At 39.0% G+C, this 16,845-nt stretch overlaps 1 protein-coding gene across 3 annotated transcripts in view; it reads right to left on the bottom strand.

Moving 5' to 3' along the window:
• Nucleotides 1-16,347, bottom strand: part of CARMIL3 (capping protein regulator and myosin 1 linker 3) — a 51,289-nt gene extending 34,942 nt beyond the window's left edge. For 2 of the 3 annotated variants that reach the window (XM_075211302.1, XM_075211305.1), the window contains exons 1-12: nt 15,813-16,345; nt 14,752-14,849; nt 11,356-11,406; nt 10,774-10,833; nt 10,431-10,549; nt 6,741-6,841; nt 1,513-1,583; nt 1,349-1,422; nt 1,189-1,264; nt 995-1,083; nt 451-545; nt 86-172 (exon numbers count right to left, since the gene is read on the bottom strand). In XM_075211302.1, the coding sequence (XP_075067403.1) occupies nt 86-172; nt 451-545; nt 995-1,083; nt 1,189-1,264; nt 1,349-1,422; nt 1,513-1,583; nt 6,741-6,841; nt 10,431-10,549; nt 10,774-10,833; nt 11,356-11,406; nt 14,752-14,849; nt 15,813-15,852 (961 nt within the window). In that variant the 5' untranslated portion in view covers nt 15,853-16,345. Of the gene's footprint in view, nt 1-85; nt 173-450; nt 546-994; nt 1,084-1,188; nt 1,265-1,348; nt 1,423-1,512; nt 1,584-6,740; nt 6,842-10,430; nt 10,550-10,773; nt 10,834-11,355; nt 11,407-14,751; nt 14,850-15,812 lie in introns of all 3 variants that reach the window. The other variant, XR_012692602.1, reaches the window with a different exon arrangement.
• Nucleotides 16,348-16,845: the final 498 nt, after the last annotated feature.

Below are 16,845 nucleotides of genomic sequence, written 5' to 3'. Positions count from 1 at the left end.
ACACATGTGTGAACACAACTAAGAAAACACTGTAAGACACAGAGCATCACAATAGCATGTAATAAAATATCACACATCCTGGTACCTCTAGCTGTGATGTTTGTTTTGCTCAAATTGAGGCTCCGAAGTCCGGCATGAAAATACAGAAATTGCTGAGAGAGAGCAGCGATTCCTAGAGAAATGGAAACGTTATATACACATGCTGTACATGTGTCAGTCAGTACATGTATAATCTATTTAGTCTGGGCTGGGATGTACATTTGTTACATAGGCACAGCTATGCCAAAAGCTATACCTATGTAACACAGCTCTGTATAAGCAGAACACAGATGAGATCTATAAAAGTAGTCCACATATTCTGAGGTAGGATTATGTAGTTTCATGTACATGATTTACTCATATGGGGTTACATATATGTTACATATATGTGCAGTGCAGGAGCTGGGTTACCTCGGTCTTCCAGCGGGTTGTGTGACAAGTTCAGTGAATGCAAAGAGGAGGCTGAATTATCTGACAACACAGAGGCCAAGCGGAGAGCAAAATCACTGCAGGAGAGAGAGGGACAGAGAGAGGAGGAAAGGAGAGAGAGGGATAAGGGGTGAGAGAGAGAGGGAAGGTGCAGGGGAAGGAGTACTGTACTTTTGGAGATGACAAGCTAATCTAAATTGCTCTTTATTGTCCATTTTGCAATACCTTTGTAGCTTTTCCTGCTATCTACTTTTCTGCCTGGTTTTATCCCTTCAAACAACGAGATAATATATTACATGATTTCCCACTTATTGTAACACCATTCCTTTCAGACATTTACCAGGCCCTCCCATTCCTCTTTTATCCTTGATGCCCTGCCCATTAGCTTTCCCCTCCTTATATAAAAGTTATATTTACAAATCTATTTTACATCCTCCAACATCTCCCAATGTCCTCCTATCTCCCTCTCTACCCTTATCTCCATATCCCATCCATATATCCCTCTTTCTCTGTCTCCCTCTCTCACGCTCTCAGTCCGCAGTCCTCTAGGATTAGCTCCTCTAGGTGCTGTGATCGGCCCACGCAGTGCAGGATCTGCTCTGTCACCTCCGATCCCTGTGTTAAAAAAAATACAACCACATGCGGAAGTTAAAGATGCCAATTGCATGATGCCTACAGAAATAGCCACAACTGCAAATGTACAATCAATTCCATATTTACCAGCTTGAGATTTGCTGCCTGCAGCCTGAGAAAATACTGATTATATGCAAGAGAAGCAACAACCAGAGCCAGGTCCCTGCAGAGACACAAAAAGATATGCTGTGACTGAAAAAGCAGCCAGTGACAATTCACAGCACCTTCTTACCTTTACCCCCCTGACCTGCTTTCCAGATGGCTGAAGTCTTGCAGGTTAAACTCCCGGCTGTCCTGAGAGTGATAAATCATATCCACATCCTGAAACCAGACATAGATTGTTATGCCAGACTGGTTTCCAACTTTGCACCGTTCCATTGCTTCCCCTAAGCTTAAGTTTGTATTACTTACCCACTGAACCTCTTCTCGGCAACCTACACCATTGTAGTCACATAGAGCAGCGTACGTTTCTGAGAAGCCACCTGAAGAAAAATAAGACAGTAGTTATTACTTACGATGACACTAATGACATCATAAACCGGTAAACATATTTGTTTTTTACTAAAATGTTTTCTAATTTATATTTTGATTTAAAATATATTATTGAATTGCATTATTTGGGTGTTATTTCTGTGATAATGTCATCTAAACTTGTGAAAGTGTATGAACAGTTTCGAATAATGTGTGTTTATGTATTATTGATATAAATGCAATATGTTCTTCATCTAAGGCCTAATAATAGGTAATTAGATAACTGAAAAATTACTTTTCTTCATGTCTTTATTGAACACATTGATCTTGCATGCGCTGATTTGTTTGGAAGAAGTATGAAAACCTCTAGGATAATCAGCTATATTAAGGGAATCATTTAAATCAGATATTCCAATCAATGAATTGACAATCAGGTAACAGTTGTAATAAAGGACCCCTTCATAACCACACAGGAATCCATCACAGATGATCTTCACAATACAAGGGATTTTGCAGTCATCTAACAATTAAAAGTCATTTCTGAACTAAGAAAGAGATTTATTAATGCTCATAAGGCTGGAATGGGTTACAAAACCTTGGTAATAACTGCAGTAAACCCATAACCAGGAATAAAATGAGGGAATATTGTATACCTCACTATTCTTCCCAGGAGTGGTCAAATAACAAGTAATAACTCCAAAAGCAAATTATACAAAGAACCACAGGGTAATAACTAAGGACCTGCAGTTTTGTGCCATTATATTTGTTTCTTACATTTTCTACAATAGGGTATTTACATATATGACCAAAACATTGTGTTCATCTCTACTTGGCATGCAAACGGCAGATATAGATTGCTGCACTGCATCCCACCTCCCACATAAGCATCTTCTCACAATTATAAAACAAGCTGGTATTAAGTATTGTCGTCACACCAAGGACAGGATTGGTTTTAAGATCTACTGGTAAACCATCTCAGTCCAGCTGCTGGACCAAGAGAATCCAAATGTCATTGATGTTACCATATCTGTGGCTCCTTTTCTTGATCTCTGCAGTCTCTTTGGTGGCAGCACTTGCCGCCCAAACTTCTGTAAATATGGGAAACAAGTGTTTGGGCTCTATGTCCAGTAGTGAGCATGATGCCAAAGAAAAAATACCGGGCACACAGCTATTTCGAGCAGGCAGATGACCACAGGAGATCCCATACAACACAAGAGAGAAAACCTTTGCCAGAAGCAGAAGAGGAAGGAGGTTGAGTTGAGGTAGATGGTGAAGGACAGTCATGGTGGCCAGCAGCTGCCTGTCTGACATTTCTACAGTGACTGGTTCGTTTTTCATGTTTCCATCTTCCACTTTCTCTCCTCATTCCAACAAATCCATTTCCGTAGCTGCACAGAAATGCCAGTTGCCAGCGAGTGTTTTAGTGGCTGAAAATGTGATTCTACCTTACAGTAGCCACATACTTGCTCCACCACAAGCTACCATTATTATTACACTGCCTCATGTATCAATTACCCCACACCTCATAGATTGTTAGCTCATTTGGGCAGGGCCATCTTTGCCTTTGGGTCCATGTTATTGTATGTTATTTATTTGTATAGTTATCCCCTCTATGTAATGTGTTGGTGCTTTCTAAAGTATAATAATAATAATTATTATTATTTGTGCATAGTTATATGTTTAGTAAAAATAGCAGCTTTGCAGTCAGGTCATCCTTAATGACTGCTCTTATAGATTAATATATTAATTATTTATTAATAGCAGCTGATTTGTCAGTTTATTCTGATTCAGCTGACTTTTCCAGATATTTCTAGTTGCAAAGAAATACATCAATAAATAAAATATGTAAAACAAATTAAAAATAATATAATTGGTTCTAGCCCCGTAAGAACATTAAGGGCCTGATTCATGTTTTTTTTGCAACCTGCACGCAACTTGCATTTAAAAAACGAGCATTTATTATTATTATTATTAATATTTATTTATAAGGCGCTACAAGGCATCCGCAGCGCCGTACAGAGACAAACAAAATCACAATACAATGGGAGACAGCACAGTACAGTAAACACAGCAACTCAGTACGCTCAATGCATGGATTCATGCTCAATTCAAGAGCATGGCACTTGAACAGAATTCTGACCGTATTCAGATACAAGCGAATCTCAAGGTATGTTTCCATTCGCTCTACCTAAACGTTACTTGCCATATATTAACAGACAGAACACAGTGCACAATACGCACATGCATATGTGCAATATAAAGTTCCATCAGAACACATGCAAAAAATACAATTCTATAAAATAAATTAACAGCTCATAATATTATAATCATTTATGAAAATATGTATTTTTTAAAAAAAAGAAAATATAGTTTTTTAAAAAAAATAAAATAAAATACATAAATCAGGATGTCCTTGATGCGCATTGTAAATATAATGCATTCTTATATTCTCTCTTACTTGAAGTCACCTGCCCTGTAACTGGTGCAAATAGCAGAGCTATTTCTCACAAGATACGGCACATAGAGGGACTTGCGTCCAAAACTGAATCAGGCCCTAAATGTTTTCGCATTAAGAAAAGATTCAAATTGGTTACTCCTCTACCGAGATGAAATTGCTGAACACATTTTCTAGAAAATTAATTGGGGTAATTCAAAAAGGTTCACAAACAAACATTCCCAGAATTCAGTACTGTATGTCATTTAAGCCACATTTAAACCACATTTATAGACATTGTGGAATATTTCACGTTAGTCAGAAATTATATATAAATATATATCTATATAAATAAAAAAAACTACTGAAATAAGTGTTTTGACAGATGTATTATTTACTCCTTTAATTTTTTCTTACTTTTTTTTGCTTTTTTGTCTATAAACGAGTTGTGGTTCTCATAGGGTAAACTTGTCTACTTTTGACTTCACCAGCCATGCCCATTTACATCAAGTCAATAAGTGAGACACGTGCCAACGATGCCACGTTACAAAACAAACTTTCTGCACTATAGCGAGACAACACTTTATTTTTTACAAATGTGCTTCCTTGTATCGTATTGCTTTTGCTTCAAACCTTAACAACTTTTTAATTATATTTGCGCTCCAGTGGAACACACTTTATCATCCACTGCTCGTGTGTATAAGCCTGTATTGTTATTTTCCATTAATGGAAACTAGGGCAGTTTTCAAACTAGACTTTTTTTCTGCAATAGAACAAAACTTCAAACAAGCCCTGCATTGTCATGCTTGAGGTGTGCTACAGTGGAGGAAGAAGACTCCTCATCACAACTGCAGCAGTAGAACAAAAAGCTGCATCAATGAGAGAGAATAATAATAAGAAAGCATAGAGTCATAACACAAGCAACAGCAGGACTCATGACGCAGTACCTAGGCTAGGGCTAACAGTTACAATCAGCCTGAGAATAGAATCACAGGATTTACCAACAGCAGGTGACAAAAAGAGATCCCAGTCCCAGTTTTAAATAGACAGAAATTAACCGTAGTGAGTTACAGTGTAGATCAGGTATGTAAATATACAAATTCCATTATGACCACCATCTCTGTGCAGCAGATGGAGAAGAGCTGGAACTAGTGGTGGACTAGTTTTAATACCAGTCACAACGGTGGGGGAAAAAATTCCAATATCAGAAAACACCCAAACTTAGACAACAATGGCAGAGCAGATGGCCGGGCTGCAGTTGGAATAGTGCAGATTTATAGAAACATCTGGCAAGTCAGATGCTGGTGGCAAAAGAGAACCCACAGCCATAATTTCTTATTCATCCACTCTTGAAGTGCAAGTAAGTCATCAGTAGATGGGTGAAGCAAATCTGTGTCAGAAAGATGGCTGTTATCAGAGGAAGCAGCCAAGTCAGGGTCCAGCTTGCTAATGAATGAAGAAAACATCTCCAGGCTCTGAACCCTGGGCAATAGATGGTTCAACAGACAGCGGAGCAAGTCATCAGCCTGTGAGGCCTGGGCAGCAGATCTTTCCCGGCTACCAGACCCGGGATAAAGACATCTGCAGGGCAGTAGAATTCATAAGCATAAAAGTTGAAACCTTAAGCAAAGGAATCATTGTAGCAGAACCTTCTAGCTCATTAAAAAAGGAGCTAGAACACGTTCCTGTAAGACTGAAGAGATTCAGAGAATACATCTAGCCCTCTCACACAGCCTTTAAAGGTAGCTATAACTGGCACCAACTGTGCAGACTAAAGTCCTGATATCCCAGAGCTAATGCAGGTGACTGACTAGATCATTAAGTCACGACTGTTCATATTGATGCTGGCATTTCATAGCACTGGTGCTGGAGACACAGAAGAGTCTTAAACCCAGGTGGGCAGCAAGGATAACTGGCATGAGCATGTATATAAAATTATAGATCATGGCATGGGTGCATACATGGAGTCACAGCAGAGAACCCAGGAACACCAGCAAGGCTGATAGTAAAATAGCTATTCAGAGGTAGAAACCAGGTTTCAATAGGTAAAGAGTATTATGATTAGTTACAGATGACAATGTCACTGGTTTACACTTATGGCAGCAGAGCAAAACAGACATGTGTGAAAGTCATCATATCTCGCCATGACTTCAGATTCAAGAGTTCTGGGGGTAAATGTATTAAACTGCGGATTTTGCAAGTCGCCAATAAACTTGCCTTAAAAGACAATGCTGTTTTAAATTTCAACGGCAAAGTCGCTGCATATCTATGACTTGCAAAATCCACAGTTTAATACATTTAGCCCCTGGAATGCCAGAGCGTGTAAGTTCCTATTGCAGTTACAATAGTCAGAAAATGGTTTCAGAGTTTTATTTAGAGTTCAGATTAGTCTAACAATGGCCATTATAATTGTCAGGAGGTTCACTGGTAGACTCTCTGGGACACCACATAAGTTAATTTATTTTAACATTACCATATACTATACATAGAATTTGCAAAATCACAAGAGGTCCATGTAGTTAGATTGTTTAGCTGGCCCTTCAAACTCCTGTCTAGATCTGCTTCATCTAGCCTCAGTATGTATTCTAAGATAATGGTTGATCGAACCTTCTAATGAAGGATGTAACCCTATCTGTGTGCTCAGTGTTCACATTACATCCTTTCTATGCTTGCAGTCAGATCATCAAATATGCATGATGTCCAACCACTTCATCACAAAGTCACATGACCTCACCACAGATCCCAGTTGCCACTATTATCCCTGCAGTGTCTGAGTTTGGTGATGAATTACGTGAACTGTCCGCGGACTCGGGATACTGCCGCCTGACCAGACATCTGTTAGACAGAGACAAAAGGAAAGAGTAAGGAGACACTGGTATATTATTATCATATGTTAATCCCATTATTATATAAACATCAGTCATTTATTTTCATTATCAGATGCATAAGCACAGCAAATAACCAGATCACATTTCATTCCCAGATCAATGCTGGAACAATTATCGTCATTTACTCAGCACAACACATTCACTGCGCAGTGCAAATCCAGCTTTGGACCCACTGTGCACCTCAATTGGCACAAGCAGAGGAGAGGAGTTATCAGAGCTAAAGCATTCTCAGCAAAGTACTGAGAAGACGACCAGTGCACCTTGTACTGCAGAGCTGAAAGATCTCATTTTGCAGAGCAAGATGTTTGAAATGAGAAAAGGGAGTGTCAGTGCACATCTATAGGAACATTCCTTACTATGCGGAAGGGAGCATGACCAAATGGACTTACATTTTGTACCAGCTCAGAGTTACCAATATTGTCCTATACTTTTATTAGGACACATTTTTCATCTCCATGTTGCACTTGAAGTGCATCCATGAAATGCATTTTTTTAGGCACACCCGTCATCATCATCGTTCATTTATAAGGTGTCACAAAATTCCACAGTGTCGGGAAGTTGTTATAATAAATCATACATAGAAACAGAACAAGCACATACAAGGTTGACAGAGAAGCTGCAGCCATGAGACAGAGGGTAGATAGGGCCCTGCTGAGCAATCTAATAAAATGCTTCACACTCACGTAAATACAGGCAGTCTCCATATCCCCTCACTCTAATCATTCATTTACGCCATAAATGAGGCTAAACTGAGCAGTGTTTTAGGAAAGTAAATAAAGATTATATTGAAAGGGTGGTAGTAGGTTTGACCTTGATGTGACATTTACACTTGTGCACTAGTTAGCTCCCACAAGTGAGGAGAAGGCATGTACCTAGAATTGCACTGAGCAGACCATATAGGTGTTTTGTGATGTGCTTCATAAATGACCTCCTTTGTATTTTCCTGTAAATGCCAGAGCCAGGCAGACACTGTTGAATGTGACTGGCTATAGTCATAGATCTTTGTAAGAGACCCAAAGCAGGGGTACAAAGTCTGATTGGTGAGTTTTGTCTACACCCCACTGACATATTTCAGACATGCAGACTTGTGTTGAAACAGCACACAAAAGAATGCAATTTTTTCATGCTCCTCTCTGCTTTAATTCACTTCTGCACACCTGAAAACAACATCCGTGTAGACCTAGCCTTTGTTGCACAAAACAATCCGTGAAGAGGTGTGCATGAATCCATACCAGCTCTGGATCCCATGGCAACCAATAAGCATTCATGCCAACCTTCCAAACTTCTCCCCCAGGAGATCCCGGGGAAGAAGTCATGTGACAGGGGGTAGGAGGGAGTGTGGTGTTGTTGTTGCGTCACCATAGCCCCGCCACCACTATAAAATACCGACATTGAATAGTGGGGGCGGGGTGTAAACCTCCGGCGCAGGCTGAAAACCTCGGGCATGCGCACAAACATCCCTGCACTATACAGTTGCAGAGAGAGCAGTATGTGACAGGGAGGGATCATGTGATCCCTCCACACATGCGGAGCAGAGCTGAACAGTGTTGAAAACTATCAAGAATGGTAATGTACAGCAGCCTGAGCTGGCGTATATTTCCATAGGTGTAAAAGTATTTTCAACAGATGTTAAATTGCGGTACATAGCAGTCGCCATAGACATCTATGGGGACTGCTATGTATTTTGAAAAAATGCAAAGCAGCAGATATCTATATCTGCTGCGATGCAGAGTTGAGTTGATAGATAACAAAAATATTTAAATATGCGGCCATTCCCTGAGAACAGCTGTTTTCAGGGAATTTACAAGTAAATGAACTATAATAAATAGGCCCCTTAACATGGAAACTTTTAATGTTAAAATGCAGATAATGTATTCATACATGGTCTTGTGATAAATGTGTACCTTATGCTAATATATGCAAAGCTACTATTTCAGCTTTTGTACTATCTTTGTAAAACTGTGATAATGTATCACATAAACATAGAGCAAAGCACATCCTATGATATATATTAAATCAGGTAACCTATATCTATGGTATATATTGCTTATAACATCAAAGTCTCCGACATAACCTCTTGCACCCGTTACTTATTTCCCCATTGCACTCAATGCATTAATTGATCTTTGAAAGCACCCTTCCCATCGTTTGATTTGATTTGCACAGGTAACTTCAATGGGAAATACAGCAGCAATTTACTGGAGTAGAGAATTGTTGTACACAGACCATGCCAACATATCCGTAACATCTGAGAATTCCACAGACAGCACAGCAAAACTAATTAACCAATGTCTTGTCTCCTAGAGCAGCAACGTACTGAGATGTGCAGATCACTGATAATGCATTCGTTTGCTGTTACTGTTTCTAACAAGGTACCTGACACAGACATGCAAATCACTGACTTGTTCAGTGGGTTTCTCCCTAACCGTTGCAACCTCATCCATCTAGTCCTTTTTCAGCTGGCACACAATGGTTTTCCTGTTCTTCCTATATACTTCTTTCCAAGGCTGAATTAAATTAGTTGATATTAAAAGTGATTTTTTTTTTTATATATCAGTTTATTACCTGAGTAGGTAACTGAACCTAAAATTAAGTAGGGAGAACAGCACCAGACGAATGAACTGGGTAGATATGTGCCTGTTTCCTGCCTGTGTATCAGTTAGGTAAACCAGCAGCACATGTGAATTATTCAAAATGGTTAAACCAGTATTTGCAGCACATTCTTTCTTGTGAGAAGATCTGGAATACAACAGTTGAAAACCAATAGACTAGGAATGTTCCAGTGTTATTGGTATCAGTGACTGGCACACAACATATCCATGATCTATTATATTACTGTTTATTTATATAGCGCCTCCATATTACACAGCGCTGTACAGAGAATATGTAATTACTCACATCAGTTCCTGCCCAGTGGGGCTTACAGATTAAATTCCCTAACACGCACACACAGAAACACACTAGAATCCATTATGTCAGAAGCCAATTAATCTAATAGTATGTTTTTCGAGCTGAATATTTTAGTGTTCCACTGATTTATTCTCTACATTGAACTAGCATTATCTGTAATAGAGACGACTTATCATTTAACTACTAAAAGGACTCATTTTTATATGCTCATCTGAGCAGCTCAGCATGGATTAATGACTCCTTTCTCTATGTACCACGGCCATCACGGCTCATCCAGACAAAATGCTAATGTAAAACACAATATTTATCCATCAGAGCACCAAATAAACTATTTCCAAAGTGAGAGATATGATTAACTAGGATTTCTTCGATGACAACGGGTGACAGTGGGAGAACTGTAGACGATTCATAAAAGCCACCGTCCAAATTAGACGTGTACTCAAGTAATTTTAATAAGCAACTTTTACTTGTCTCAGGCTAAGATAACATTTATTAGCACATTCCTTACCACAGAGACCAGCAAACGGCAATTAAAACATTCCCGTTCCACCAATGAGCTGAGCACTAATTAAGCCATTGCCTGTCACTTGCAGAGGACTTTATTTCATTTCATAATTGGAACTTACACTGTATCTGGAGTAGGAAATATTTTTGAAAGTGTGGTCTGGATGCCGCTGATGAACTGGTCCGTATTCTGAGAGGTCAGTGTAAGCTGAAAGCTCCCCTTCTCTGTCTCAATAAGGATCTGCAAAGGCAAAGGGGACACTATAGAATCAGAACTTCTATACAAAGAGCTCTTGGCAAGAGATAGAGTGAAGTTCAGTATGAGGCATTGTGTGTATTGTTTCAGTGGGTGATCAGTGTGGCTTGGTAAAAATTATATGGAGCTGGACCCAGTGACATTAATATTGCCCAAAGTGGTCTCATCCGTCACTGCCCAAGTATATATATTATACAAACATTCAGTACCTGGCTTAGACTGACAGCTGTGAGAGATCGGATTTCCAGCACACTGAATGAGGTTTCAATCTAAAGAAAGCAACAATATGGACAAATCAAGATAAGGTTCACAGGATACATCAAAGAAATCATAGAGCAGTGAGAATTGGATAGAAATATATAATAAACAACTGTAAGGGATTGAAGGTGAGAGTATCCTGAAAGTGAGGGTCAGAAAAGACATTAAAAAGAATCAAAGTCAGGAATAAAAACCTGAAATAAAGGTGGAAGGAGGAAAAGGTAACATAGAAATCGTAATGGATGACAATAGACTGTGATGTATATGAGAAAATATAGGGTGGAAGAAAACAGCATAGACCAAACAAAATAGCAATAGTGGCAGTCATGGGGAGCAAACCAGGAAAAACCTGGGCACAGAATATCAAAATGGAAAAAAAGCCATGTTTATGTTTTTACTATTCATAAGATCCTATTTACGCCTTAAAAAGAGTGATTGTAGATTTGCACAACAGTTCTGAAATTTGTTTTGATACATAACATGCAGTCAAATCATTCATCTTTATGGAATAACAAGGTTCCATGCCTACTCACCTTTGCTGGTAATTTTATGTAGAATATATAGAATCTCCAGCATGTTGTGACCTGTATAGGGACACGGATACATAGGTATAATAAATAAGCATGTATTTTTTTAATATTGTAATAATTACAGAATGAGATTTGCAGTATATAAAGCCATAGTAGACAACAATAGTTATGTGAACTGGTTGCTATGGTAGTTGTCATGGTATGTTTTGGTAACCCCTAACTGCCCAAAAATTTCAGAGAAAAGCAAAAAAAAAAGAAATAATTATTTACTCTGTCTATCACTGTGAACAGAATTTTATATATATATATATATATATATATATATATATATATATATATATATATATATATATATATATATATATATATAAAAAACAGTCCCCGGTTTCAGCAACCAGAATCACATAGGGCAATAAACATAATCCAAAATAGCAACCCAATTTAGTTCTGATTTCATGGGACTGAACCCGTCATCACATGGATCAGGATTTTCATCCCGATTCAGGGATAGTTTTGTCCCTTGTGCACTCGCTAACATATGCTCATGGCATTGAAGGTTGTTGTTTTTTTTTAGTGGAGGTGGTGGAATCTGGGGGGTGGCAATGCTTTGGAAGTGATGGACGCAGGCCTGGAAAGAAGTGGAAAGACCGAATGTGACATGGGCATGTATCATGATCGTGCCTCCTTCTTATGTGCAGCTTTCCCAATTCCAAAAATTGAAAAGTTGGGAGGTATATATCCTCCACTATCTATACATTGCCCAGCTAATCAGCCAAGCACCCTACCCAAAAAAACAGCAGATCCTTATATAGTCTGTAAGTATTCCCAGCTCCTTCCTGGCAGATGATTCCTATAAGTAAAGGCATTTTTATTTGGCTGACATTTCTTGGATCCAAGCCTTGCTTGCTGATTAACACATTTGCAGTATCTATGATTACCTCTCACAGACACACCTTGCTGATGATTGCTGTTTACAAGCTGACAGTCTCCCCTAACTCCATGGTATAAACATCTCACTTTGTTACTCATCCCTCCTTCCAGCAGAACCAAGAGGGTAAATGTAGAACCCATCTTGTGTGGAAGTTGTTACCTCATGACGACTATCTTTTACCTAAAGAGTCAGCAAGGTTTCTTGTTTGTAAACCTTTCAGCTTAAGGAAAAGAGCTATATCAGTGGACAGAGGGTTTTTTCATCACACTGTATTGTTCAGTATCCTGTAAGGTCCCAGTCTTTTTGTTTAACAATCGCCGAACATACCATGACTGGCACCAGGTCAGATGTGTAGATTGGGAGGGTTGATAACATCCCGCTCTGGTTGGATTTTAAGATGCTCTTTGATCTGTCTACCAAGCTACTTTAACTGATGCCTCTCACATTGTGTTTTCCTGGGCTTCATTGCTGCAGTCCGGTTTACAACAAGAACCTGGGACATGCATCTTTGAGCTGTTGGCGGTAAAAAGGGTTGTTTGATTTGAGGGGAAACTCACACCCAAAATCCACCACAGCTTTCTGTCCCACCAACATGAGTATCTGGACGAAATATGTTTTTCAGCCCCTAGACCAGGGTTTCCCAAACCCAGTCCTCAGGGCTCCCCAACAGTGCAGGTTTTCTTTATCACATGTGACATAATTAGGACCACCTGTGGATCTGTTACAATGTGTTATTCAGTAATGAATACACCTGTGCTCCAGCAAGGAGATGTGGAAAACCTGCACTGTTGGGGAGCCCTGATGACTGGGTTTGGGAAACCCTGCCCTAGACTAATAAAATAACTGGGACGTGATTTGTGTAGCTGGGCCAAACTGTAAACCATTGCATCTTCCAGTGCTGGACATTGCGTTTGAATGTGACCAAGACTCAAACATTCAAAGCAAATTGGTCTTGCTTCTTTACTTCTTGCCATGTTTCCTCCTGTCATACCATGATCCATCTGTGAAGCTTCCGACACAGGAACTGGATTTAGCCGGTGGATGTATAAGTGTCACCATGCTCTGCGATGCACCAAACCTCTCGACTGCAGCTAACAACCTGTCATATACTTGAAGATTGCTTTGTTTTACCCACCACAGAAGCACTGGGTTGAGTGGCCACATAGATTGGTTATTAACTAGAATTTAGATCATCTGTTGTGGAGAATTGGTAATCAGCTGAAGCCACTTTATAATAAGGTGGATCAAAGTGTACACCAGCATTCAAACCACTCTGTCCTTCATGTGCTGCCTTGAGAAAAACTACCAGGATTCTCCCAAGGAAGTAAGTCCCCTTCTAGGAAGTTACTCTCTCTTCAGCATGACCTTATCCATGAACTCCATCTTACTTAAATCCATATAGGCTTTTCGTGCATCACTGCACAGAAATGGTACCAGGTTCCAGCCCATTGTTCTTTCTGTCATTTTTCTTACCTGGTTGTGTGCTGAAAAGCTAGCACAAGTGCCTCCAAAATCATGGGACGGGGTCCTCTGCTGCAAACTCATTTGGTTGACACTTCCAAGATCCAAGTCTTATTTGCTGGTTAACACACCGGTAGTGCCTATGATTACCTCTCACAGACACACTCTGCTGATGATTGATGTTTGCAAGCTGACAGTCATTTATGATACTTCCTAGCCATCCAGACTTAGAAAGCATAGTCCTGTCTTCAGGGCTTTGGCAGAGTGGCGCAGAACGGGTGCCATGCGCACCTGTCATGGATATGCACAGCAATGAATGGGTATTCAAAATAGCCAAGAATACAAAACCTGGTCTGTTGGTGAATGCACATACAGACCCTCAACCTAACTGGGCCTGTGTAAGGCCGCTAAACATATGTATGGCAAGTTCATTTCCATTCCAAGGTCATCTCTAAGCTCTTCATTAATACAACAGTGCAGTCGTTTACTTAAAAGGGAAGATAGCAAATGTTACACTTTTATTCTAGAGGTCAGTAGATTGCAGTCGCTGGACCATAGGTCACATATGCTGCTGAACTCACTGAACAAAATCATGTCTCTGCTGCAAACTCTATCAGGAGTTACTGAAGTTCTGTAATACTACAGACAGTCTATTACCTGTATTGTGACATTATTCCATTTCCTGACATCACAGTCTGCAATGTGCATAGATAAAAATAAATATTTAGACTAAATATTTAGGTATGTGGTTCTGGCCTGCACATATTAAAATGCACATTAGTATGTGTAAGTATTTATTCTTGTCAGTTTATGGTGTCATCCATACTTTGTTGTAGACTTGTCCTGATGGGATTGTTCAGCGCTGAAGCAGGAAAAGGCTCAAAAATAAATGTAGGATGATAGGTATGGGACGTTAGGCTATGAAGCTAGAGTAGATAGTAAGCTGTTTATCTGTGACAGGTACATTCGAGCTTAAGATGTGGGATTAATACACATTTGCTACTCACCAGGATCCTGTCTTCCAGTTTCCTTGGTCTGGTCTCCAGTTGCACTCTCTGGAGACGAAACTCTCCTCCAGCCCGGCTCAACAACTGTCTAATGCTGTCTGGGGAGACAATGTGAGACAATGCGGTTAGCATATTGATATTTTTTATATGAAGAGGAAAGTATAACAGGGCATCTGAAACCTATTGTTATGCTCAGATAGTTTCAGTTTGTATAGGCTTGTATAGTGCTGAATGGGAACCATTCAGAAATAGTATATAAACATTACACATACAATGTATGTGTGAATGTTACATAGAAAATGGATAATGTTGACATTGCCCACAACAGATGGTAATGACTGAATGTTCTTTCATTGTTTTTAACAGAACAATCTTAGTTTCTTACTGCCTCATTGAGGGGGTCAGCATGGCAACATGCGAACTCTAGAATTCAAAGCAATATCTAAACTTATACATTCACATACCACCGCTCCACAAACTGTACAGGTAGTGTAACAGACAAATAACCACTACGAACATATATATATATTTATATATACATATACATAAACATATGTGTGTGTTTGTGTGTGTGAGTGATATTCCACAGGGTCATTGAGGGAGAGGTATGTAATGGATTAGATAGATAGATGTAAGATGGATTGATAGATATGAGATGGATTGATAGATAGATAGATAGATATGAGATAGATAGATAGATAGATATGAGATAGATAGATAGAATAAATTAAATATAGATAGCTGTGAGGTAGAAAGGTAATAGGTGAATAGATATGAGACACATATTATATGATATCTGGATATGAGATAGACAAGTAAACATATTATTGTTAGCTAGATACAATTGATAGTTACATAGATATGAGATAGATGGATAGATATTATTGATAACTAGATACAATCCATAGTTACGTAGATATGAAATAGATATTATTGATAACTAGATACAATTGATAGTTACATAGATATGAGATAGATGGATAGATATTATTGATAGCTAGATATAATAGATAATTACATAGATATGAGATAAACGGCTAAATATAATAGATAGCTCTCACCTTGCAGGGCTCTGCAGGGCTCCACACACAGCTGGTTCATGGCTGCTGCATTTCTTGCTCTGTCATAACATCAGCTGCATGCAGCTCCTGTGAGCAAAATCTGTGTGGGTTTGCATGCAGCGTAAAGTGTGCGGATTACAATATCTGTTTATATATCTATAGATAGGTGATTTAATCTCCCTTTATGTTTGTGAAAAATAAAATGTATCTATTTCTGCTGTATTCATGTGTAAGTCCCCATGTATGTACACTGTGATATATTCCTCTATATGAAGCGTATGTCATGTACGTGTAAAGGGTGTGCTAACTTTTCCTCTCGCCTGTATATTTCATTTGGAGGTTTTCTGGCTTCTGTATTGGTGTGTCTGTCTCTCTCAGTCTCTCACTCATAAGGGGAGAGCAGGGATGGCAGCATACATTCACAGGAGAATTGCGTATGTGTGTGTGAGACAGTGTCTGTGTGTGCCTGTGTGTGTTAGTGAGACAGAAAAGATAGATGGAGAGGGAAAGGCTGTGTGTAAGATAGGGAGGCAGAAAGAATAAGGGAAGCAGAGGGTTGGGGGTGGCACACTGTGCCATTTAACTCTTTCTCTCCCTTTGAAAGGAAATCGACTATAGGAAAGATGTTCGTGTGTAATATATCTTTAAATATATGGTAATGTCATCAATTCCTATAAAATGTTCTTATTACAGATTTGTAGCATGTCCTGATGCATTTTAGTGTTGTTTATTTGAAATAATGGACTGCAAACACAGCAAGGTTTATTTTACAATATTTTGGCTAACATATCCTTCAGCCCTGTATAGGACGAAGCCAAGATAAATTAAACTATTATTATTTACACTTATACAATTATATATAGTGAGAATATGGCTCAAGGTGTTCTGTAGATGGTTTACTTGTAGCTATAAATTCTGACTGATGGTAAATAAAATTTGCACATAAAAACATTAAGCTTTAAATATAAATATAGCTTTTTTTATGTATACAGAAATGGCAGTCAACACAAAAGCTTTAGCTGAGCTTAATAAA

This window comes from Mixophyes fleayi, chromosome 1, assembly GCF_038048845.1.
Source record: "Mixophyes fleayi isolate aMixFle1 chromosome 1, aMixFle1.hap1, whole genome shotgun sequence".
NCBI lineage: Eukaryota > Metazoa > Chordata > Amphibia > Anura > Limnodynastidae > Mixophyes > Mixophyes fleayi.
The sequence above is the reverse complement of the archived record's forward strand: the minus strand, read 5'-3'. Positions and strand labels throughout refer to the sequence as shown.